The sequence below is a fragment of the Haliaeetus leucocephalus genome, unplaced genomic scaffold (assembly GCF_000737465.1).
Source record: "Haliaeetus leucocephalus isolate CR32 unplaced genomic scaffold, Haliaeetus_leucocephalus-4.0 Scaffold526, whole genome shotgun sequence".
Taxonomy (NCBI): domain Eukaryota; kingdom Metazoa; phylum Chordata; class Aves; order Accipitriformes; family Accipitridae; genus Haliaeetus; species Haliaeetus leucocephalus.
In genome coordinates, this window is record NW_010972962.1 from 1,380,107 (window position 1) to 1,404,486 (window position 24,380).

The 24,380-nt window shown below is 40.5% G+C and overlaps 1 protein-coding gene across 7 annotated transcripts in view; it reads right to left on the reverse strand.

Annotated features, from left to right (window-relative positions):
- The window catches only part of RPS6KC1 (ribosomal protein S6 kinase, 52kDa, polypeptide 1), a 94,321-nt gene that overhangs the window by 39,420 nt on the left and 30,521 nt on the right, over positions 1-24,380 (reverse strand). For 6 of the 7 annotated variants that reach the window (XR_774924.1, XR_774923.1, XM_010576398.1 and 3 more), the window contains 2 exons: positions 13,477-13,595; positions 4,461-4,553 (listed from right to left, as the gene is read on the reverse strand). Coding sequence is in view for 5 of the 7 variants with exons in the window: in XM_010576398.1 (XP_010574700.1) it covers positions 4,461-4,553; positions 13,477-13,595 (212 nt within the window). In the remaining 2 variants the exon portion in view is untranslated. Of the gene's footprint in view, positions 1-4,460; positions 4,554-13,476; positions 13,596-16,218; positions 16,351-24,380 lie in introns of those variants that run through there. The other variant, XM_010576399.1, reaches the window with a different exon arrangement.

Sequence of the window (24,380 nt, forward strand, 5' to 3'; positions counted from 1 at the left end):
TTGATTTGATTTTGTAGGACTTGGCAAGTCACTTAAACTAAAGGGTTATCAAAACATAAAAGGAGCTCTTAAAAGTTTCTTTATTTGTACTAATAGTTACTATTATTACTCAGTTTCAGATTTTTAACCATTTTTGCCACTGCTGTTTTCCTTTATGACATGTTTGGATGAGGAAAACTTGATAGTCATTTGAATTCATTATAACATGTTTTCAACCAGTTTCTAAGCATCGTAATGAAACGAGAATGAATGTCTATACTTGATCGTGCTGTTTATTACAGCTCCCTTTTCCCCACACCTCTTATGTTCACACAGCCACTCGTTCAAATCCATAAGATGATCTAAAGATGCTTGGCAGTGTGCACCTGAAAGCCAGGTGAGAGAAAACACCTGCTATGGTCAACTCAATTTCACTACAACAGTCTTTAACCTCATCTCAAAATAAAATGCTGAATATTTAAGTTTCTAACAAACACTAACAGGACATAGGTAACTATGGGTATTCATTTCATTAAAACTAATCATAACCTGTTTGAATTCAACTATGGGCCTGCAGATCATGCATGCAAACTCTACATATATTCTATGTACTTCCGCTTTTTGGCATTTTCACTCGTCAAGTAGACAAGTAGTAATCACACTTTCTAAATAATTAATAATACTGATTTAGTTCTTCTGCAGATTTCTAAGATCAATTCATCAAAACGTACTACCATCAGAGTTACAACTTCTCACAATAGCACGACAGCCACAAAAAATAACCTATATTTAAGATTAACAGAATTGCTTCCAGTTTTTCAGAAAATAAGTTAGCTACTTCTAGAATCCTCTTCAGAAACTCACAAAATAATTTTAGCACAGCTCTGATAAAAGTATTTTTGTAAGGTTTCAGACTGTATAATAAAGCTTAACAAACAGCGTATTGAACAACAAGCTCAAATGTACAGACATCTGCGGAAGAACTGATCACAGTCACACCAGTGCCAATACAGACAATGTGGCTTGATGGAGGACCAGGGGAGGGGATAGAAAAAGACATAAAAGACAGTCATTGGTTACAGAGGCATAGTTATTACTTAATGCACTCTGCTTTCAAGATGAATCTTTTGAATGACTCTAAATAACAGAGGGTTCTAAAGAATAAGAAATTGGGTTTGAAACAGCATTGTGAAGGTATCCAGCACCACCATAACAAAGTCATTTCTTTAGGGGCCAGTTGTAGCTTCAAAGGAAAGATTTGCCTAGGGCAGAAACTCAGCACAGAATCTGCAACCTCGATTTTTAATTAGGCAAATTTTGAAAGCAAAAATCTTTGCTATTCCAAAAAGAAGTTTTCTACTTTACGGTACATGAAGTGGTAAAATAATTGATCATTCTTGTTTGGTGACAACAGTAGCTAAAATATTTAGATATTAGCCTGTTTTCAATGCAGTACCTCTGGTAACACTAACAAGAGCTTTGCTGCCCAACCAGCAGCACCTCAGAGTCGAAAACATTTGCAGGACAAAAGCCACCTTTATAATTAGATTAAACCTCGATTTTCAGAAACCTACTCACAGGTAGACTCTTCCTATAATAAACACATAAAACACCTGCAAACACCACCTAGTTAACCTTCGACACCATGAAATGAGCAAACACAGCAGTAGCAGAATTCGAGAAACCTGGTTTCCTCAAGCAAAGTGTAGGTCATCTTGGGTCTATTAAAGTAGTTGGATTTATATCACAGCCTTTGCATAAGAGCAGAAGCAGAAGGATGGGAGGCGAGCCACAGATATGGTCATTCTTCTGTGAATTTCCATGATATTTTAAGGAGTTTAATAATGCTAAGATTTCCAACTCTCTCAGATTCAGCAGAAAAGGGTCAACACAGCAAAATTATTCAGGTGACAAGGAAGGTGGAAAGGCCGAGAGAGGGGGAAAGATGGCACATTGGGAATAAACTAATCTAAAATTCAATGTCTAATCATTCTGCCTAGCCTAAACTAGTTTGAAAAACCCAGAATTTCAGGTAGCAACAAGCATTTTGTCTGTGAAAATGAAACCAACTCAAAACACTTCAAGAAGCTTCAAAAGTAGAACAAAGACTGACGTTACTCTAAGGGAAGGCACTGAACCTTTCAGCATTCGATGAAGTGCAGGTTAACAGCTGGTTTTCTCGAGGCAGCACTGTAGCAGGCAGACACCACTCTGAGCTTCAAGCAGCAGTGCAAGAACAAGTCCGCGAACCAACCACCACCATTTTTAAGTCAGTGTGTTTAAACCAGTCTTGTGCAGGATTAGGCAAGACAGCAGTAAAAATGCCAGTGGCTCATTACTATCCACACGCCCATTTTCTGCTGAAACAGAAGCAGCTACCTCAGGGTTAGAATAGGAGAAGAGTATTTTCAAGCAAAACTCTGTGTGATGCTGAATCAGTTAGACTTGTGCCCAAAAGCATGGCATCTTCAACGCTGGCCCTGAAAATCAGAATCCATTTTCAAGGACAAACATGCTATGTCATCTGCTTGGCTCCAGCAAGGATGCTTACACATCTATTTGGATTTCTCCATGATGTGAGCTTTAGAGCATATGCAAGCAGAAAAGGAGGCAAAGAACAGTGATGGCAAGGAAGGAAGGGAGATGGTGCTTTAAACCAAAGGCACGGGCATTGTCTCCAGCACACAGGTACATGTGCACATGTTTGCTTCATATTCACATGCATTTTGTGTATGCACTATAAAACCAAATAAAACTTGGGCTTAGAGCAGCTTTTCATTTGCCTCACAACTTTATGAACACTTATAAATATACAAAAAAAGACAGCATACTCAGAATAAGATTAAGTTCATAATAAGGAGAATCTGGAAGTAGGTACGCAGAGTACAAAGACACCTTAAAGAATATTGCTCCCTTTTTCATACCATAATTAAACATTAACTCTGATCCCTATGATATTGTTTACACATGAGCATAACAGCTGTATACATGGGCCTGTTACTCCTCACGCACATGTCCAACACTAAGATCTTGTATTTCTGTCACCATCAGAACCCTGATTCTCCCCAACTCTGCCTCAAAGATCCAGACATGTTCGGCTCACACCTGGGATGCTTACTAGAGCTCTGCTCAGAGAGATCTAGGAGATCTGATAATACCAAGGACACCAAAAGCTTCATTCTGATCAAGCATCTTCTCCAGTCACTGTTCATTATTCTTGTATAAGAACAAAGATACCAACAAGGTCTTTCTTGGTTCATTTGCTACACTTCTGCAGCCTCACATTGTCGGACTAATTCAAAGTCCATGCTTACTACATCCATTTAGTGGCTACTAATTCAGTTAGTGCCTACTAATCCAACAGATAGGTTCTCTTCCCAACCTGTCTCTCTGATACGTATACAGGGTGGAACAGAGGCTAAATTTTGTACTTACAACTGAGGAAAGAAAATACAATGAATACGAAGTCAGAGCTGAGAAAGCTTTGTGTGCTATAAAAACAACCATAATACCTAATGTATATAGCCCTCTGAGGAGAAGTTATCGACTTATGCACATAACTACAACAAAACAGGTAAAGAAAAACAAAAAATCGGTCCCCATAGCTAGGTTCAGTTCAACAAGAAAAAGAAATCAAGAAATAGAGACCTTAAGAGACCAGCTACAGGTTTTCTGATGCACATTACAAACGCATACATTGACCATGCATCAGTACATCATGCACAAACCAGGGACTACATAAGGAACTTTCAAAAGGCATGAAGGAATTGGCACGGCAAAAAAGAAATGAGCCTTTACAGTATGCATTAGCCACTGCCACATTACTGAATAATACATCATCTCAAAAGTATTTGGTAAGGTGATAACTAATCAGCATTATCAAAACAATGCAGCAATTCTTCTGGTCTCTTAATTAGGCTTGCAAAAAATCCATATGGTCCTTTACTGTTTACAGAAGGGTATTACCATGGGATTTTGGAAGACGTTATTTGCATAAGTCAAAAATAAGCTTGGCTTCATTGCTGAATCTCTGTCTTGGGGGAGGATTTCAATTCCAAATTCTCAGGGAAGGAGAACAGTCGTGTGTGTCCCCAGTCCCCATCTCAAGTGACAGTTCAAAAGTAGGAATTTCTACCCTTCCATATTTCAGGTATCCACCAGATTATTCAACTGAAAACACATCAACTCATCCTTACCCCAGTATTGTAACCATGACTTCATTTTCAAAAAAACAGGCCTCATCCTATTGAATGCCACCAAACATGTACCTTATCCTTTACCTCAAATATATTTTGCATGACCTTACATGAATTGCTTAGATAAAAGCCTTTTTTCTTCTACTTTTGTTATTTTAAAGTGCAGATGCATTTGAGTCATTTTCCCCTTTTGTTTCATATCCTTAAGATCCACAGCTTCAAAGACAAAATGTCAGCATGCAGTCGATTTATGACTGAATTCTTGAAGAGACACTGAAGAATTACCTTGTCAATCACCCCAAGGACTCTGAAGGCCTTCAGTTCCTCGGCAGGGCTCCTTAGGTTCCAAGAGGGCCTTGAACTTAGTGATCCTGGAGGCTAATGGAAGATATCAAAGATTATACATCAATCAGGGTGGTACTTGAAGGAAGACTGCCTGCTGAAACAAATGCCAGGCCGAAGGAAACTAAATTTATCATAAATCAGAGAGAGTGAAGATGAAAGGAGAAGTTTTCTGTTTGTCCTTAGTGGGCGGAAAAAAAAAAAAAAAAAAGGAAAAAAAACCAACTTGCAAGTAAATAAAAATCAAGATAACATTGAAAACAAAAATTTTAAAGAGAAAAAATAATGAATTTTTATACTTTCTATGCTTAATGGAACCTGGCAATCGATTACTCAGTTCTTATCCCATCACAATAATCAATCAAAGCCTTATAGGTATTTTGGATACAAAGTAATTCAGAGATTGCTGAGGAGGGGAAAGCAAATTAGAGCCTTTTTAAGTCTGAAGAACATATAATACAGAATTACAAACAGGGCTCTCTGGTAAGCTTTATGAAATCCTTTTAACAACAAGGTGCAGAACAGAAACAATTCCTAAACCTGCCTTAGAAAAAGGTAGCTAGCCACATATCATTAATCTAGAAATTAACACCACAGGAAGATAATTGGCAGGTGCTAACTATTCAAGTAGTTGATACGCACAGATTTTTTTTCTCCGTGCTATGTTTTGTAGTTTCCCAGGGCAAACTCAAAGCTTGCATGTCAAAGGAGGGAACAATGTTTCAACTGGAAGTCTTCTGGGACAAAGATTGACCTCTTAAGCATCACACACATCTCTGGCATGTTAACAAACATTTTCAGAAGTTTCTAGTTGCCAACTGAGAGAATTCATTAGATCCTCCTCCAAAAATTCAGCATGCAGCTTCTACTAGAACCACAGACCTGGATCTCTTCCTCACAAATAAGGTAACTTCATTTGCAGAGTTGTTGAATGCCAAAACCTTTTTAAGCATAACCTGGCCTCCCCAAGTACATTTCTATTGCACAAAGGTAAAGGAAGAGGAAGGTGAAACTCCTTAATTTTTAGGCTTCTAAGAGGCAAAAGCTGTTTATCTAATTGATCAGTGTCCTGAGGCAATATTTAAAAAATACGTCACAAAGGAAAACTGCTGGTAAGCAACTATGCTGTGAATGAAATGTTTTAAGTATCAGGAAAAAATCAAGACATTTTCCCTTATGAGGAGAAACTCCCAGAAAAAGTGAAGATCCAGAACTAGGTCATTCCATCTACATCCTCCCTAGTGTTTCGCCTCCAACAACTTTACTGTGCTCTCCTCAAAGTCCAGAGCACCTTCCCGAAGCCCTCCCCAAAACTGGTTCCCCTTCATGTTGCTGGTCAACCACCTTCTCTCCTTCCAAATGCTTTCCCAAAAATCAACTCTTGATTGACTGCAAAATTAAACAGAGAGGTTCAAAAATACGTGTTCAAAAAGCATGAAGGAAAGTGTGCTTTTCTTCTGTGTTCACTTACTGGGGTCTGTATTTAAAAGAGTTTATTATTTATCTGCATTTATCTATCTGGGTCTTATTATTTTGTCATGTAAACACTGCAGAGCAAGAGCGCCAACAGCAGTTAAGAGAAAACAGCCCAGATTCTACAAATCACTAAAGCTTTTCGTATGAAGAAGAAAAAAACCTCTATATTAAGTTTTTTCTCCAAACCTAATTTAGGATCCACATTGTAGTGAGCTGTTGGAAGGTCGAGGGAGCTCTTTTGTTAGGTTGTAGTTTAAGAGTGTGCAATTCTTCTACAATAATGAAATATTTGCTTTGAAACAAAGAGTTGTGCTAATACAGAGTTTATTCATGACAAGATTTCAAAAGCATTTTAAGGAATACATTTAATGAAAGAGAGTATTTCCAAATCCTGCAGACTACTATAAAAGATTTCCACTTCTATCTGCATGCTCTTACATTTTATAAACCTTCCTCCACAATCAAGCTTTTAAAATTTTCTCTTATGCATAAGATTTCAACCACAAATTACGTTCATACATCTCTAAAGTTAATAGCTGTCTAATAATGCTATAGAATCAGACTTCTGCACCCATCATGTCCGAACAGCCCCCAAAAAACAGTATATATTTGGGTCTTTCACTAAAATATCACCAACAGTGGCACAGTCAGTAATACTGGGTATACACATTGTTTTCCATATACGCATTCTACAGTCACTTCTTACCTTAAAACGATTAACAATCAGATTGACATCACCACAGCTCCCAGTAGCTTCTCCATTTTTATCAGTTTCAGATTATTTTTTGCTCTTTACAGTACTTTGGTTTCACTATTACAAAGTCTAATAGTGGAGCCCAGTGATGAGGAGGCATCACATTCTGTTGTGAAGCAAGCTGGAAGCAGACTCTAAATACCCAATTCCCAGAACTACAGCAATTAAGCACTCTATGAAGCTGCCTGCTCCTCTGAATAGAGTAAAATTCCAAGCTCAGCATCTAGCCATCAATAAGAAAAATAACTAAAACACAGCTCTAATCAAAAATAGAGGAACAAAAAACAAACCAGGAAGGAGAGTAACAAAAACTCAAAGGCTTCATTTGCCTTTAGAAATAAGGCATTTATATTCTAAAGAAAGTAGCAGGCTACGTCTGCTGGCAGAAGGCCTTCAGCAGCCTGTCCAAATGCTCAGCATGCTGCTCAGGTATCCCAGGACCTTCTCTCCTGTGGCTAGGCCCTACGTGTTTTGAAACTATTTCCAGACTACACTGAGTTGCACAGCTGGAGTTATCTGACTTGGGATTGGTGTCGTCACTTCCTTTCCCACCATCACCTTTTGGCTAGCACGTGCTAATTTCAAGTGGAAAAGGATGATGCTGGCCCCTGTAAAGACCCAGCAGCTTGTGGCCACCACTTCCCTTCGGAAGGCTCTAGTTTTGCAAGCTACGCAATGGCATGTGAAATATGGCACTAGCTCTCACCTCACCTTCAGCATCACTGCCAGCAGTTATAAGAGCAGGGGGAGAAAGAGAAGTACACCACCAGCCAAGCAGGAGGAAGAGCCTCTCATGTTAACCTCATTTAAGGCAAGAGCACTATCCCTAGCCCGGTGACACAAACACCATTTGCTGGGAAATTATTCTACTCCTAATGCTGCCACCTTTGACAGCAGTCACCACAGAACCTCAGGATAAAAAAAGAGCACTTTCACAAACACCAGTGCAGAGCTGCACATCAAAATGCGATCTCCCCTCACCATTCAGAGGCCTGTGTCTGATGGCTTTGGTAATCATCCACCTGTAGTATAGCCAGACCCTCAACTGCAGCAAGAAGATGCCTTGTTTCGAAGCAGATAGTGCTGGCCTGAGGTGCAAGGCTCCCCACCATGGGTATGAAAGAGCTTCCAGCTCTGCTGGCCTGGCAGAAGATCCTGGCCCCTTCCTCACTCTGCACCACAGGAAAACAAAGTTGCATCTCTGCACCATCTGAACGCGGACAGAGCTATGGTGTGCTTCAGGTCTCCAGTGACCACTGGTTTGGGACCGCATCTTCCCTGAAGCTGGGACACATCTGGGGTCATGCACATCTGGACCCAGCAGCAGACAGCAATGCAGAATGTGATCTTGGAAGCCTTGAGACTAAATTTCTTATTTTATATTAAATTTACATCTCTCAGAACTACAGCAGTGTATTTTCTTTATGCTTCATGTAATTTTCATGCACATTTAACAACAATTTTAGGAAGTAAGATATCCTATGAAAACTGCAAAGACTGAAGACTGCTTTTCCTGTTTGGGCACCAGGCTTGCATGTAACTCTTGTTATTAAATTGCTTTGAAAATCAAAAATAATTGACATTTTAAAAGACAACAGCTTTTATTGCAGTGCAAAAAGAGACAATTCTGAATAAAAAATTGGGCATAAGTAGAACCAGAAATAATTTCAAAGAGTGAAAAAAAATATGCATTATAAAAATACCAACAAAGTTAAAATGGACCCACAGCATGTACATGTAGCTGTGCTGGGCCTCACAGCTGACCACTATGTAAGACTGCAGCTTTCTGAGGGTCAATCCAGTGTGATTCAATGTTGCTGCAGCTCCCACTCAGGCTGGAAGGTGGCTCCCCAGAACTGCTACTTATAAAAGGGCAGAGGAGAAAATACAGCTTGAGAATCTTCAAAATGGCCTGCTGCTGCCATTACACAGCATCCTCAAACATTTGTCATCAAGAAGGCCCTCGAGGCTGCCGTGCTGTGCTAGAGGAGGAAAAGGAGGACAGCATTTGCTGCAGCTTGTTTTTCTGGAAGGTCTGCATACCTGTTTACAACCTCCAAAGCTGTCTCCACATCTCCCACTCCTATGGGTCACAGCAAGGCTTTTCACAATGTTTACAAGACCCTGTTCAAGTAAGTTCCCAGTTCATGGTCAGTCACAGTTGCAACAAGTTCCCTGTGCTGCTTTTCAGCCTTAAGAAGTCTTCTACCTGTCCTTAAGCCCTCTACCATAACCCTTTTTTAACAGTGCCAAGGGTTCCCCAAACACCTCCTCTTGTGCTCCTCTCTTCAGCACTCAGACTTGCCAGCAGCAAGGTGGTTGCTAAGGATGCTATCCTTGAGGGCTACACCGTTGGCTTTTTGTTGAGGCAAGAAAAGTAACAAACTACTATTGTTCTTTGTTTGGTTTCCATGGCATCAAAGACAATTTTTGCTTCTCAGACCTGGAATGCCAGGCCTTTGCCTCTAGGGACATCTGGTCTTCAAAGAGGCAAGGGCCTGGCATTTTGCATCGCAGAAGAATAACTCCCTTCCTTCTGCCTCAGGTCCCCAGAGAAAAGCTGCCATGCTTTATTGTCATGTGGTGCTCAGATAGCAAATGCATGGCTTGGGGTGCATTTAGCAGGCTTAGTCTTTTGAGACTGCTGCACATGCTTCAGCACACAGCTGGCAGCCTGAGCTTTTGGGAGATATGAGAGACTGATGGGTGCAGGACAATAATTGAACCTGCACTTCTGAGCTTGGCTCTTGCCTTGGTGGACATTTCTCTGGCCTGGTGGATGAGAAAGAAGATGTGATGTCCAAGAAGGCCAGGTGAGCCTAGTTTTGATGCTGATCACTGTGGTTGTTCCTTGTAAGGGCACAACAGGAAACACAAAGCTATCTACACCAGACATGGGTGACAAAGTAGTTCTGCCTTGTAACATCAGGTCATGAACAAGAACACTTTGTCTTAAATGCTGATGCTTGCTTACTAGTCAGGCCTCTTCCTCCAAAATGCAAACGGTCTCAGCACCTGTGGTGTGTTGACCTTGGCTGGACCCCAGATGCCCACCAAAGCTGCTCTATCACACCCCCCCTCAGCTGGACAGGAGAGAGAAAAATGTAATAAAAGGCTTGTGGGTCAAGATAAGGACAGGGAGAGATCACTCACCAATTACCGTCACAAGCAAAACAGACTCGACTTGGAGAAAATTAATTTAATTTATTACCAATCAAATCAAAGTAGGGTAATGAGAAATAAAACGAAGTCTTAAAACACCTTCCCCTTACCCCTCTCTTCTTCCCAGGCACAACTCCACTCCCGATTTTCTCTACCTCCTCCCTCCCAGCGGCACAGGGGGACAGGGAATGGGGGTTGTGGTCAGTTCATCACACATTGTCTCTGCCGCTCCTTCCTCCTCAGGGGCAGGACTCCTCACACTCTTCCCCTGCTCCAGCATGGGGTACCTCCCACAGGAGACAGTCCTTCACAAACTTCTTCAATGTGAGTCCTTCCCATGGGCTGCAGTTCTTCATGACCTGATGCAGCATGGGTCCCTTCCACAGGGTGCAGTCCTTCAGGCACAGACTGCTCCAGCATGGGTCGCCCCATAGGGTCACAAGTCCTGCCACAAAACCTGCTCCAGCGTGGGCTCCTCTCTCCATGGGTCCGCAGGTCCTGCCAGGAGCCTGTTCCAGCACAGGCTTCCCACAGGGTCACAGCCTCCTTTGGGCATCTGCCTGCTCTGGTGTGGGGTCGTCCATGGGCTGCAGGTGGATATCTGCTCCACCGTGGACCTCCATGGGCTGCAAGGGGTCAGCCTGCCTCACCATGGTCTTCACCACACGCTGCAGGGGAACCTCTGCTCCGGCACCAGGAGCACCTCTTCCACCTCCTCCTTCACTGACCTTGGTGTCTGCAGGGTTGTTTCTCTCACATATTCTCACTCCTCTCTCCGGCTGCAATTTTTGTCGCACAACAACTTTTTCCCCTTTCTTAAATACATTATCCCAAAGGCACTGCCACCATTGCTGATTGCCTCAGCCTTGGCCAGCAGCAGATCTGTCTTGGAGCCGGCTGGCATTGGCTCTATCGGACATAGGGGAAGCTTCTATAGCAGCTTCTCACAGAAGCCACCCGTGTAGCCCCCCCACTACCAAAACCTTGCCACGCAAACCCAATACAGCACCCCCACTGCCCATGAAGTTCCCTGCACTGAATGATGCTTCCCATAACCAAACTGCGCTCTGCCCATTGTAATATAGGCACAGGTACTGCTAGGGTACACTATTGTCCATCATTTTCTTGCAAACCAATTTCAGTTAAATGGTTCAAACTGTGCTGAGCTAACAGGCATAACAGCACTTGGCCATGCTTCTAGTGTACTAACGCAGTGATTCTTCTCAAAGACTTAGTGTTCCTCCAGCATGGAAGAAGTGACGAGAGACCTTTTTACAGATTCATGTGAGCAAAGAAGGCATTGTACAGTGCGATTTAAACATTAGCATTTATATGTCCTATCCGAGCACCAGCATTTGACCGAGGGATGGTATCAGTCAGCATGACCTACAGCAGTAGGAAGTGCTAGTGGTAATAGACCAGCCTTGCCCCAGCAATACCAAAGGCATGTAAATAGCAGAGAAACACAAAGCTGGTGCAAAGTGATGGTGCAAGGAGGCATACACCTTTTACACTATAGACTTAATTTCTGCAGGAGAAGGACACAAAAAAATATTTGCATGTTTCCACTAGTATCTCCCAAGAATCACACTGTGTATAGATGCAGATCATTTCTGCATGGGGTGGAATAGTTTATATTGGAGCTTGCATGAATTATCTTGGGCAGTAAAAAAGATAAGCAGTAACTAAGGTGCCAGAATTCAGGTCTGCTCAGCAACAAACGTTCAGGAAGAGTCACATTCCTCACTTTCCTTCAGACACTAAGCCAAAGCACAGAGCATGCCAATTCTTAGTGGTTCCTACCACTACCTTTACAATAACTTCAGGAGATAAGTCCTTCTCCCAATTAACTTTCAGCTATTAACTCAGAGTCAAGCTGTTCTTTACCACAACCATCACGATCCATCAGTACCATCTGCCCTTGATGCCAGGAAATTCCAAAGCTCTAAGATAAAAGTCAAATTTATGCATTATGAAGAGCAGCAAATAAAGGATATTCAAATACATGTACAGCCAAAGCCAAATCATGGAAACGTGGGGGTTTTTTGTAAAAAGGAGAATAATCCAGGTGCACCATATTGCTTGTGCAAACTCAGATTTGCTCTAACTTATCAATTTTGAGTTTCAACGTAGAAGAATGACTTTCTATTTTCACCACTTTTTTTTTTCTTGTCTTATCCCAATTAATCCTGCTTTCCTTTGGATCTGCAGAGAAGGCATGTGCCTTATTCAGTACAGCATGCAAGAGGGATCTATTTACCTCTCAAGTTCAAATACAAAAAATGCAACCTATCTCTTCCTCCTTCCCAACCACAATTAGTTTTTAAACTTATAAAAAGGCAAAAATAGGTTGTTGATGGGGTTTTTATCTTGTTCTGCAGTTTCCAAACACACTAAGGTTTTCTTTCAATATAGATTCTTCCCCATTTTCAGGGGTATTTGACCCAAAGAAAGACTACCTAGTAGGACTTCATATCAGTCCAAAATACTAAATTGTTCAGTACAATTCATGGCAGCAGCAAGACTTCAAATCTCACAAAATATATCCCATTTGGAACATCCTCAAAATTGTACCTATGGGCTCGCAACATAAAAAAAGCTACCCTTCAAAATAAGTGGTTTTGCTTTTTTAATTTATTTATTAGTCAGTCAGATTTTATAAGGCTTCCCATTTTTGCAGCAGTGGTCTCAAAGCATTTTTAGATCTGTGCAAAATAAGAAGCAATAATCTTCTGCCCCTTTTGTCCTCACTTGATATAAACATAGAGAGACAGGAAGTTGGTAACTTTTATATTTACTACAATAGGGTGGTCATCAACAATCACACACAGTTTAGCATGACTGCAGTAAAAGTCTAAAGTAAGTCCTAAAGGAACTGTTTGGGGAAGGGCAAAGTAGAAATTGGTTGAAGGTATCTTGGAACAAGCTTTGTTTGTCTTTTGTACAAGTGCAGATAAGGGTGTTTCTGCTTAAGAAGGTGGGAATTACTACAGAAACTCCTCAAAAATCAAGAAGCAGCTGATCACTAACGCATATCCAAGAGAGACATTTGAAGGGATCAGGAAGAACCTTTGCACAATTAAGTACTTCTTTAATGGGAGATTCATCTCATTCCCGCCACCACATGCTTGACTCACTTCTGAGACACCATTATGTGCTAGCCTAAAGAAACCAACAGCCTTCTCTCTCCCTACAGGACCAAGCAATATTCTCATGGGAAAGTCAAAAGAAACGTTATATTCTAATGCGGTTTTTTGCTTTACCTTTAAATTCTTTAGCATGATTAAAAATGTTTACATCCTCAACTGTGAGAAGAAGGAAAGCATAAGGAAAAAAAAAAAGGCTTGGATGAAATCAAGCACTTTTCATAATGCTATGAAATGCAACCAACAAGGATCAGACAAGAATGGCAACTTAACAGAAACATAACATCAAAATACTTTTCAGGTCTCCTGAAAGAGAAATTCTAGACAGTTTTTGAACCTCAATCTTGAATATGGTTTGCTCAAAGACAGGACAATTTAATTATATCAAATTCTGGTTCAAAAAAGAGAAATTAAAGCCTACCATAGAAACAGATGCATCTTCAGAGGATTTACGGTAGAAGCTGGAAATTTTTTCAGCACGCATAAGGTATTCTGCAGTCTTCCTTTTCACTGCTTCTCGACGAGTTGGACTTGATTCACCTCAATGGAGAAAAAGAAAGTTATTTTTTCCATAGAGAGAGAGGTACTAAGTAATCAAAGCACATGACTGCTTTGATTCTACCTTTTTGATTTCCTCTGGGTTATTCATAATCAAACCTACAGATATGCATCCTACAAAAAGCAAATACTATGATCTCAGAGTTCTACAAAAATAACAATTTAAGCCTTGCTATAGACTAAAGTAAATAAAAAGTCATACTTCATTTTTCTGTGATCTGGTACATGTTCCTATGGTAACGTAAGTAAGAACCAAAACAAACCACTGATCTGAACGTTGTACTCCAAAAAAACTCAATTAGGGAAGACAATAAAACGTTTACAACAAAACAATAAAAAAACTTGGGATTTTCCTCATGTTTCTAACACAGGCTTTCCTAAGTATAAAGGAAAGCCAGAAAGGCTATTAATAGCCAGAAGGCAACATAAGAGACACCAAGAATTCTTGCTCACAGCTTTCTGATGCTAGCTGCTCCTTGCCCGTTGGCGTGGGGTGACAGGAAGAAAGGAGTAAGCACTTGCACCAACTACTTTACTTCCCAGATGGCTGAACCACCACTGTGTTATGTCTAATCTAACCAAACTCTTGCAAGAGGCGAGAATCCTGTGATACCGCGCAATTTCTGTATTCGCTCTAAAACTTACAGTTTATGTTTAGGCATTCACATCATGAGCAGTATATTGTCATAATAGACTCAATTTGTGATGACAACACCCAACCAGTCAACTGCTAAGCAAAGATAAAAAGACTGTGAGCCACAATTGTTATAACAGAGAATTGAGATTACTATGCTAAAAAATAGAGACAACTGTCCTAGAAGAAGTCTGAACAATAGCAGAGACTTCATATGGCCCCAAGAGTCTCTTCCAGCCCTAACTGAGGCCATCCAAGACTTGCAGAAACACAGCCTTGGCTGTGACAGGCTTCTGCACCAACAGGTGCAAGCCAGCACCTCTCACAAGCCAATGCTCAAACGGGGCAAGGAACTGCAAGGATATCTGCCTAACAGCTACTCAACATGAAAGACAAGGCAAGGAACAGGAGAGGTAATAAATTAAACACAGAAATACACAAACCCTAACCAACAGCAGATAACAAGAGACAATAACGAAGACTAGAACTCATAAGACACTGATCAATAGGCCATGAAAGGAACCTCCGAGTGTAACCTTGAAGAAGTTCAACCAGAAACCTGGTAACTGATAAGAAAAAAAAACAGAATTATTGTGAGTTATCAAGAATGAGTCTCATAAAAAAAACCAAACTTATCACAGGATGTCCGAGGAAGAACTTACTGTGTAAATACTTGCATGCAAAACTTATCGTGGGAGGTTTCCAGGGGTGATTGTGGCAATGCGTAAGACATTGCAAGATGTTTAAGAGCAGGATTAAAGGTGAGGAAAGGGAGGGGTCAAGGTGGAGGGGGGACACAAGTATGAGAAAACAGAGGTGGGAATTTCATGGGTCAATTGTGTATACAGCAGCTGCTGGCCAACACACTCGTCTGACTGAGCCCTGTACCTGACCACCACTGTCTGTCTTAGCTTCTCATGAAACTCTGTTCCTCACTATTTCCTGCATTACTGTGCTCATTATTCTCTGTACATAAGATATGCCAACAAACTTCAAGCCAGATAAGCAGTCAAGTCAGACAAAAATATCAGAGCTGGACCATGGACCTTGGGGCCAGCTATCAGAGACCTGAACAGTGGGTCTTTCCCTGACCAGCAATACTTCAAAAGAGGTTGGGCTGTTCACACTGCCAGTGGTTATGTTGGTGTCTGTAAAAGCAATATCCTTCTGCCTGTGTCAATGTGTTTGCGGTCAACCATGTTCATACAGAGTATGTGTGCACACATGCAAGCCCCTCTCAGAAATATGCACTCAGATTCACTACTGGTAGGACCCAAAAAAGGGGTAAGCTGCAGCCACGTGTCTCCAGCAGCTCAGGGCAGGAAGAATCGCTCTGATCCTTCAGTCAGGCAGATCTGGCTAGCTTTAACACCGGCTCCTTAATAAAGGAGAAGGAACAGGTTGTCTGACTGTTCAATTTTCCCAGAACACTTTCTAGATGGCAGAGAATAATGAAAAACTAACTACGAGGTCTCTTCAGAAAGTTCATGGAGAGCTCCTCTGCTGTAGGCTCTCAGAGCTGCTGTCTTCCCCCTGCCCCATACAAGAGAAAATGAATCATTGCTCTCACTTTAAATAATCCTTAGACTCAGAGTGTGAAGAAGGCAGAGGCTCTTTTCCACTTTATATTGCCATGGTCTACTACTAGTCATTTTAACCCTGTTATAAAATAAAGACTCGCCCCTCCCTTTCATATCATGACTACAAACTACCTAAACACACAGAAGAGCCATACAGACACCATCAAGAATAAGTAAAAGAGACTTATGATCTACTCCAAGCTCTGCTGTAAGTGATCTATTGCAAATCTTATTATCCACCTCATAGCAGGAGGGAAAAGTGATTGTCACCTCCTTGGACAGAGACACAGAGCCCTGCTCTGCAAAAACCTTTGACTACACCCAGTTTGAGATAAAGCTGGACAATCAGAAATTCAGTGCTCTTTCAGCATACAATATTATGGATATGTACCAATTTCTCAGTAATTTCTCTCATTCTAAAGACAGAGGGGACTTTGTACCAGGTCCAGCACCTCTTATATCAGTCTCTACTTGGTAGGATTCTCCTGGTGAAATTCCCCTGGATGAGACTGCCAGTCTTACTCCCATCCAGGATTAAAAAAAAAAATCAACACTCAATTGTTTAAACTTGGATTTGGCTTTATCAGAAGAGAATAGATACACAGTATTTTGCAAGTGTCTGTTGTAATTTCTTAAACATGACTCACACTCTTGCTTTCATCTCTACCGTTAATCTTACAGCACCATAAAACTTTCTTGTGCCGATCCACTGGTTATCACCCACATTCTTAGACACATGAAGTGGCAGTTGCTCAGCGAAAACAAGTCATCTGCGCAGCAACAATAAACTCTTCAGCCAGCGTTTTCTTCAAGCAGACTGGTAGAAAACTGCTAGGTTAGTGTCTAAGGCTATCATAAAAGTCAAGCTCACTGCTTAATTGTTAGTTATGTGTATTTAGTTTGGATGCTTATTGCCTTTTTTCAATGCTTCAGTAATTCTACGGTAATTAACGCAAACAAGCTAGGATGTCCCCTTAGAGCTGTCTTTGTTCTCCCTACTTTCATAAAACATTAATTTCAGTTTTCCTTCTACTTTCCTTCCCAAATAATTTGTTAAATAACATTTGCAAACTGTTCACTCATTAAAATCTTCAGCCATAAAAGAGGGTGTGGATTCACAAAACAATGTTTACTCAAAGAGTTCTTCCATCTTATTTATGAATAAGATCATTAACAATTCAGTCTCTGAATACTTTAACAGGTGGATGTTTGAGAATTGGATTTACAGATGTAGGATTTTGGCTTTATTCTTTACATTAGTTTATCCAAGAAAGTATAAAAAGCTACATTCCAATACAAATTCCCATTTAAACAGCCAAGATCTCACAAAAATCTGTAAAGAAATACAGGATATGAATTTAATAAATAAATAAATAAACGTTACTTAAAAAGCCTTAAACACAGGGTGTTGAGTAATAATAAAGAGCCCATTGAACTAAAAATAATCTTTAGCATTTATGCCAAATTTCAGGTCACAGAACTCTTCACTTAAAACCAAATGAATCACTAAGACACAGTACTAGAACAAATCCTTATATTTGACAGATGTTAAAGCTGTGATGCAGACTTTATGCATTTTTTTTTAAATGCAATATTACAATTTGCTCTGGGATAGTGTTTTTAGTTACGCAAAATGTGTACTGTCAAAAGAATAGACTAATTTACTCCTAGTTAAGAACTTTTGATTTAAACATTGTGTGAGCATATTGAGCTCCTATTTCCATTCTGTGGTTAGCCCACAATAATCTAAAAAGGTATCTCTCTTTAATTACAATTTAAACTTGAAAGGCACTTTTCTTTAAATGGCACCAAACAGGAAATGTTTAAACTGTGTCAAAGCCTTTGATGAATCTTTACAACTGCTCATAAAAGATCATCCTGCTTAAAATAATATTGATTTTTCATTTATTTTCCTAGATACTAGAAGATTTACGTTTCATCTGATCAGGATCAAAGCTTCTCCCCCCTCCTGATCACTGGGATTAAATCACCAATGTCTTTTTACACGTTTAAAAACTACACTGCTAAAGCAAGATAATAAAAGTGTAGCAAGGCTGATCATAGAGACCTTAGAATAAAAACCCCTCAAGATTCCCCGTCTCTCTCCCTCTGCATTTGCTACAGAGCAGCTGTGCCTCACACAGATTCACATGAATGAAAATATTAAGGCGAGAAACCACCCACTTAGTTTATTTTCCATATGACTTTCCTGTAATTATTTTGTAAACTGTTCACACAACAATATATAAAAACATCTGCAAAAACAGGTAATTAATGTGTCAAGCCAAACTAATGCATTTTTTATGGTGTCCATGCTTCGTCAACTGTAATTATAACTCTTTTTAAGCAAATGATGATGTGTTTGTTGCAATGTGCAAGTGGTTATTTTAGATGCTCTGTTTACTATTACTGCAAACAGAATATAAAAACTCTACAGCTACTTTGTTGCACATATAAGCCTTCATCTACACAAGCACAAGCAGCCTGCTCCCTCATTTTCCAAAGGCTTTGCCTATTTCAAAGAAATAAAAATATCTTAAAATGGAAATTGGCTTTGGAGAGGCTGACCAGGCCACCCGCTGACCAAAGTAACAGTAGCCAGGACATTAGGACAGCAGCCAATGATTTAAAATTTGTTCTTTAATTTTTATTTCTAAGGACAGCTCAGCTACCATATATTTACAAAAACAGACGTTCCTAACAACATTCAAATGATCTTGAGGATTTGATAGAGGAAAACCACAAATATCAGAATAATTGTGCCGCTGAGTTCATCTGTGACTTGCCTGCTTGTTCTCCCATAGTCCACTGATTTGAATGAAAAATACAGAGAAGCAGCACTTCCACAGAGTATGTACATAGCAGTAGCACCTGGAAAACTAGCAACATGTTTGTTTGTCTTCTACTCTAAAGAGTCTTCTACCCATACCTCATAGCACCCCAGAAGAGTACATACCTTTGAGGGATTAGATAACTCAATGTTGAAGTGTTAAGTGTTCAGCTCAGTCAAATGTTTATTCAGGCATCAGATCTTCTGTAATTCTATCATATAGGAAAATTACTTATGTTCAGATAGTAATCGCAAAAAACTATTGGAAGGGGGCCATATCCAATAAACTGAAACAAACAAACAAACAATGTCTGGGCAGTAAGGACCATGGAAAAAAATCAGTCCTTTTCCCCCAAATAATGTGGGGTACTACTAAGAGAACACATTTCAGATGCACAGAAGTGTTGTCAAACTTGCTCTGGTCCTTAACTATTCTCCTCCACAGATCCAGGATGAAATCATGTGGAAGATGTGTATCTTACTGGATGGTAACAAAGATAGCTCTAGTCACCATTTGCCACTAACACATACAATATCCCACATCCAGTAAGTCACAGTATATAGCACCCACACAGGAATTCAAGATATTCCTTCCTTCCTTCCTTTGTGTCTGACCACCTCCAAATCATCCCACACCAGGCATTACTGCACTCCCTACCTAACTAGCTGCTTGACCAGGACATGGATATTTCGACAGAAAAGGTAAGGCTAAAAAGTTAGCATTACCTGTCCCAATCCTCTACAACCTCCATATTTCAAATCTTCCAGCTTTTCTCTCAAACTTACTAAAAATATATGTGGGCTGCCTTTATTTAAAGAAGATATCAGAAGAGATCTGCTTCAGGAAGGAATGTCCTCTTGCAGAACAGGCTACAAGAATTTGTGGGAGACTGCCTGTTGTGCTAACCCCAAACTCCATGTTCTTAACAATTTAAACAGTAAAACTTTCTCTAAATACTGAAATCTTCAATGAAACATTTATAATTGCCAAATCTAACAGCTATAATACCATTTTTTATTTTTAAAAGTTTCTTTATCTTCTTCACAGTCTTCCTGCACATATCACCCAGCTGGATTGCTGAATTTTTCAAAGAATTGCTCTCTATAAAAATGCAAGGGAGTAAGCCTTAAAAGATTTATTTCTTCTCGCAATGAAAAGAGGTTTAGCAGCACCTTCCTTATTAGTGGGTAGCCCAGCTGTTATTTTTGCCTAATTGGTTCAAGAGGACCTCTGTTCTTCTTAGGGCAAACACTTCTTACATCATGTGAAGCAGACTCCTTTGTCCATATTAGCCAAACAAAAGCTCAGGCACACCATAAGTGACAATGCGACTCATAATCCAGCACAGGTTTGTGACCACTTTGGACACAGTTTTATAACCCCAAAATTTATTTCAGGAAGGGGAAGAGCTGCTGATTTTGGAACAAGTCTCCACCAACTTTCACAGGAGAGTGGGTAACCTTTAATTTTCAAACAATTACTTAAGTGAAACGTGGCAGGTGCTGGGGTAGATCGACACTTCAGCATCAGGAAAGATGCTATAGATTTTAGCAGCAGGTGGCAGTTTGGAATTGTGAAATAAGCCCACTAGCTCATTGTCTCTAGTATGCTATGTATTATATTAATGATGAGTTCCTTTGAGGTGGTGGCCAAATTCTGCAGCTGAAAAAAACCTGTAAATATTTAAAAAAATCAGACCAAGTTCAAGCCCATTATGGTAAAACAGTTTGAAGTGATTTTTTTTTCCTTTTATTTTTTTAACATTTTGAGAGAGTCAAAATTTATTAAGATGCACCACATTTATCACAACCCTTCTTTCTTGCTTTTTGAAGATTCACAGAAGTACTGTACTCTAGCAACCAAGAAGAAAAGCCACTTAAAAATTAAACCTCTTGTGCTAAAGCACAAATGCGTGACAGTGAGTGAACACCTAAGAATTCTTGTTCCAACTTCCCAGTGTGTTCATAACTATTATGTCTACACTTTATACATCATCTTCATTGCAGGTTGCTCGAGACACAGATCTACGCTTCCTCTGAAATTACCAATTCCGCATCCTGTAGAAAATCTAAGGTTACACACCACTGGCATAAATACCTAGGTGAACACTTCTCTGGAAAAAAAATGTTGGCATACGTGCCAAAGTTAAGATTACATAGAAGAATGGTGTGGGTGAAATGTGTTTTGAGTGACCAGCAAAGCAGGAGTCAATAACACTCAAGATGATAAGAAACATAACTTTCCAGAAACACCAATCAACAAACATCTGTTTATAGAGAAACTCTCATGTTAAATCCACAAGGTTGTGGTAGCTTTTCATGTGCATGTATGACTATCTGTAAAAAAACTAAAATGAACGGTCACACAACACACACCATTTCAGGGAGGAAAAGCTTAAGTTCCCATCCATCTGCTAGAACTTGTAGCCTGCAACTGCAAGTTATTTCACCAAAGTAAGACCTCACAACATAAGAAACATTCTTGACCACTTTCCTGTAAAACTACATAAGAATAAGGGGGGAGGGGGGAGGGAAACACCTTGAGAGTGTTGCAAGACAGGACAAGCAGTGGCATCCTAGCACAGATAAGGAAACAAAATGGTGACAGCAGCAGCAGGTCCTCCAACACAAGCACCACAGTAACAGGAGGAGAGCACTGACAGTCAGAGCAAGGAAAGAAGTTACACTGGCCACCACCACAGAGAAGAGGAAAAGATTTTCCAAGTTCTCTGCACTCTTCCTTCTTAACTAAAAGGACAAGTCCAAATTAGAATCAGCAACCACAAACATTCCCTGTTTCAGAGCAGAGGGAACACAAGCACACAGACACCTACCCCTTCAAGTAAGAACATGTTACTGCAGTTTGAAGCCTAAAGTATTGCAGAAAGAAAAAAAAAGACAGATGAAAAAACGATTATGAGATTTATCAATCCTGATGGTCTAATAGTACTCATAAATGTAATTCATACGTACTTTTATATAGTACTATGGGAAATGGTATCTTTCCATGAGCAATCACTAAAATCTCTACAACAGAGGAGGCAGTGGCAAGCCCTGTAGAGATCAAACCTATACTAGTCCTTCCACGCAGCTGTGAAGCTAGAGAGGCTATTTTAGGATACTGGAAGGGAAAAGAAGGAAAGAGGACAGGAAAAGAGAAAAGGAAGATGTGAAAAGAGAGAAGCTGTATATGCAAGAACTGGTTGCGGGGCAGGGATGGGGGGTAGGAATCAGAGCACTGATTATCGTGCAGCATCATGCCCTTAAACATATGTCAGTTAAACCACGACAACATATCTATGTAATTTTTGTATTCCAGCTAGTAACTGGCCTCAATTTACCTACACTGCCCAAGGCATTTAATTCTGCAGCCAGATACTTCAATTTTCTCACCTAAGGCACTGTAACCTAGATCAGTCTGTTCTGCCTACACCGTATGCTGGAATAAGTGTGGCAACCCTACTAGGTCTTCTGATGGGAGGTCAAAACCCCACTAGCAATAGTCAAAAAAAAATTAACGCACTTTGCTGCAGCTAAGTGCTGGCTAACAACAGCTGAGGTAAAAGGCTGTGCAGGTAGGAGCAATGTCTGTCAAAGAGTCTGGGTACAAGCAGCAACCTGGCAAGGAGCTGCTAGAAGGACAGACTCAGAAATCTTGGAAAGGTCAGATCAACACCGAGCCAATGCAACTAACTGTGCCCCCCAAAAGAGGGAATAACGAACAGATTTTTAAGGCCCACCTCATCACATATTTATTCATTCTTTAACAGCCACGTGCTAAGCAACCACATTCGGAGTCATCTCTGCATCATGCCCTACATGTTGGCTTACAGGTATTGCTACAATTCACCTTTACACGCACTGTAAGGCTCTAAGCTGTGCAGCAGGTACTGAGCACCAGACCTTTATCAGCCTCTTGGTGCAGAGAAGTCTTGCAGTTTAAGAGGAACTTTGCCTTGAGTATTACTTTACAGAGCTGAATCTGGCTGTATTTATACATTAACCAGCTTCACCATGCTTTACTGGTAGATGCTGTATTTTACTGCTTTGCCATGATGAAGTGTCTAAACCCAGTACTTTCGCATACAGAATGACACCACTCAGGGTGATCCATCCAGCACCTACTGCACAGTGATGGATCCCACAGCACTAATCTGCTCTGAAGCTCTATATGGTCTGCAGTGGGCTTGGAAGCCAACACATTTCAGTTATGAACAGCTCATAGTCCATATTAGCATGGGTTTCAGCACCACTGGCAGCACAGTGGTATCAGATGACTTTTTTTTTTTAAGCAAACCATAGTATTTCCAACATCCTTGTCAACAGACAAATCCTCTCACAAACATCTAAGCTTCTGAAACAGCAGCTGTGATTTCAAGGTTGTATGAAGCACAAGGAAAGAGAGCGCACTTTGTATGGTTGCTTAGAAAGCCCAACCCAAACAGTCCTACAGCATCCTCACAGTCCAATAGCAGGAAACAGAGATGGTTTTCAGCTCCTTTGGAAGGAACCAGGGCAGGAAGTTTTTGTCTTGACCGATTCCAGCCTCAGGGGAAGCACAAAGGTACAACAGCAAATAAGGTGAGTGATGATACACCGTAGGAGCACAGAAGTCTGAGATCAGGTGGGGGAGAATTACAGTTCCATCAGTCACCCTGTCATTAATCTTTCCCTATGGGGCCCAGCACAATTCTAAGGGCTTCCCTGCAGGCATCAGCTCACACCCCAATGCATCTTCTCAGAAAACAGGCCTGTTGTTTCCTCAAAGACACTGCTCCAATCAGCCACAGATGCTGGGTGGCCAAGAAACTGCCTAAGAGATTGTCACTCTCAATGAGAAACACTACTCAGAGGACTTAACCAGTGAAAGGAACTTAAAGTAGCTACTGTGTTGTAACAGAAGTTCTCTTCCTAAGTGCCATTCAATGAACAAGCAAAGGTGCTTTTCACTCTGGAAGCCAGAAATACACTTGTGGAACAGCCATGGCTGTTCCCCTTTTCATAAAGTACTGTCTTCTTGGCATTCTGTCAAGCATGCTCCTGTTTGCATCCCTGGCTCCATCACAAGTTCAAATCATAGCCCATCATAATCCCAGTAATTAGACACAAGTTGGTTTGTTTTCAGTATATCCAAAAATATCATCTAGTTGTCCAAAGTATTCCCAGCATTTCATTGTATATGCATTTCTGGGTTAAAAGTCAAAGTCATTTTAGCAAGGTTCCAGTAATTTGTGTAATTTTTTTTCCAGCTCTGTTTACTGGATAAACATTAAAATAGCACAGAGCAGTGCAAAACTGACATTCGCAGCCTGCTTTCAAAGACACCAGCAGCTTATCTACAAGTTGTAGATACCTAACACAAAACACAGATACCTGGAACACAACTTGTGGCTAGTGTGACTTTAGAGAAATCACATACTTCATGCAACAAGGTCCATGCTGCCTAGCCGAACCAGCCCCCTAAAACAAATAAATATTCATTGTTCCCAGCCACAGCTGCTACATGTGAGAATAAACACCCCAAATCTCTGACAGAGTAAATGGATCATCTCCCTTCGGATGTTACTGTGTAATACGGAGCCCTGCATGTAACAAACCAGCAATGAACATATTTGCTTTCTAAACCACATGGAATAGATCCTGTACTTTTCTGCACAAATTAGACTGACAATATTGTGAAGCGTTCTTGCTGCATCATGTGCCTGAAGTTACTGAAACCCAGC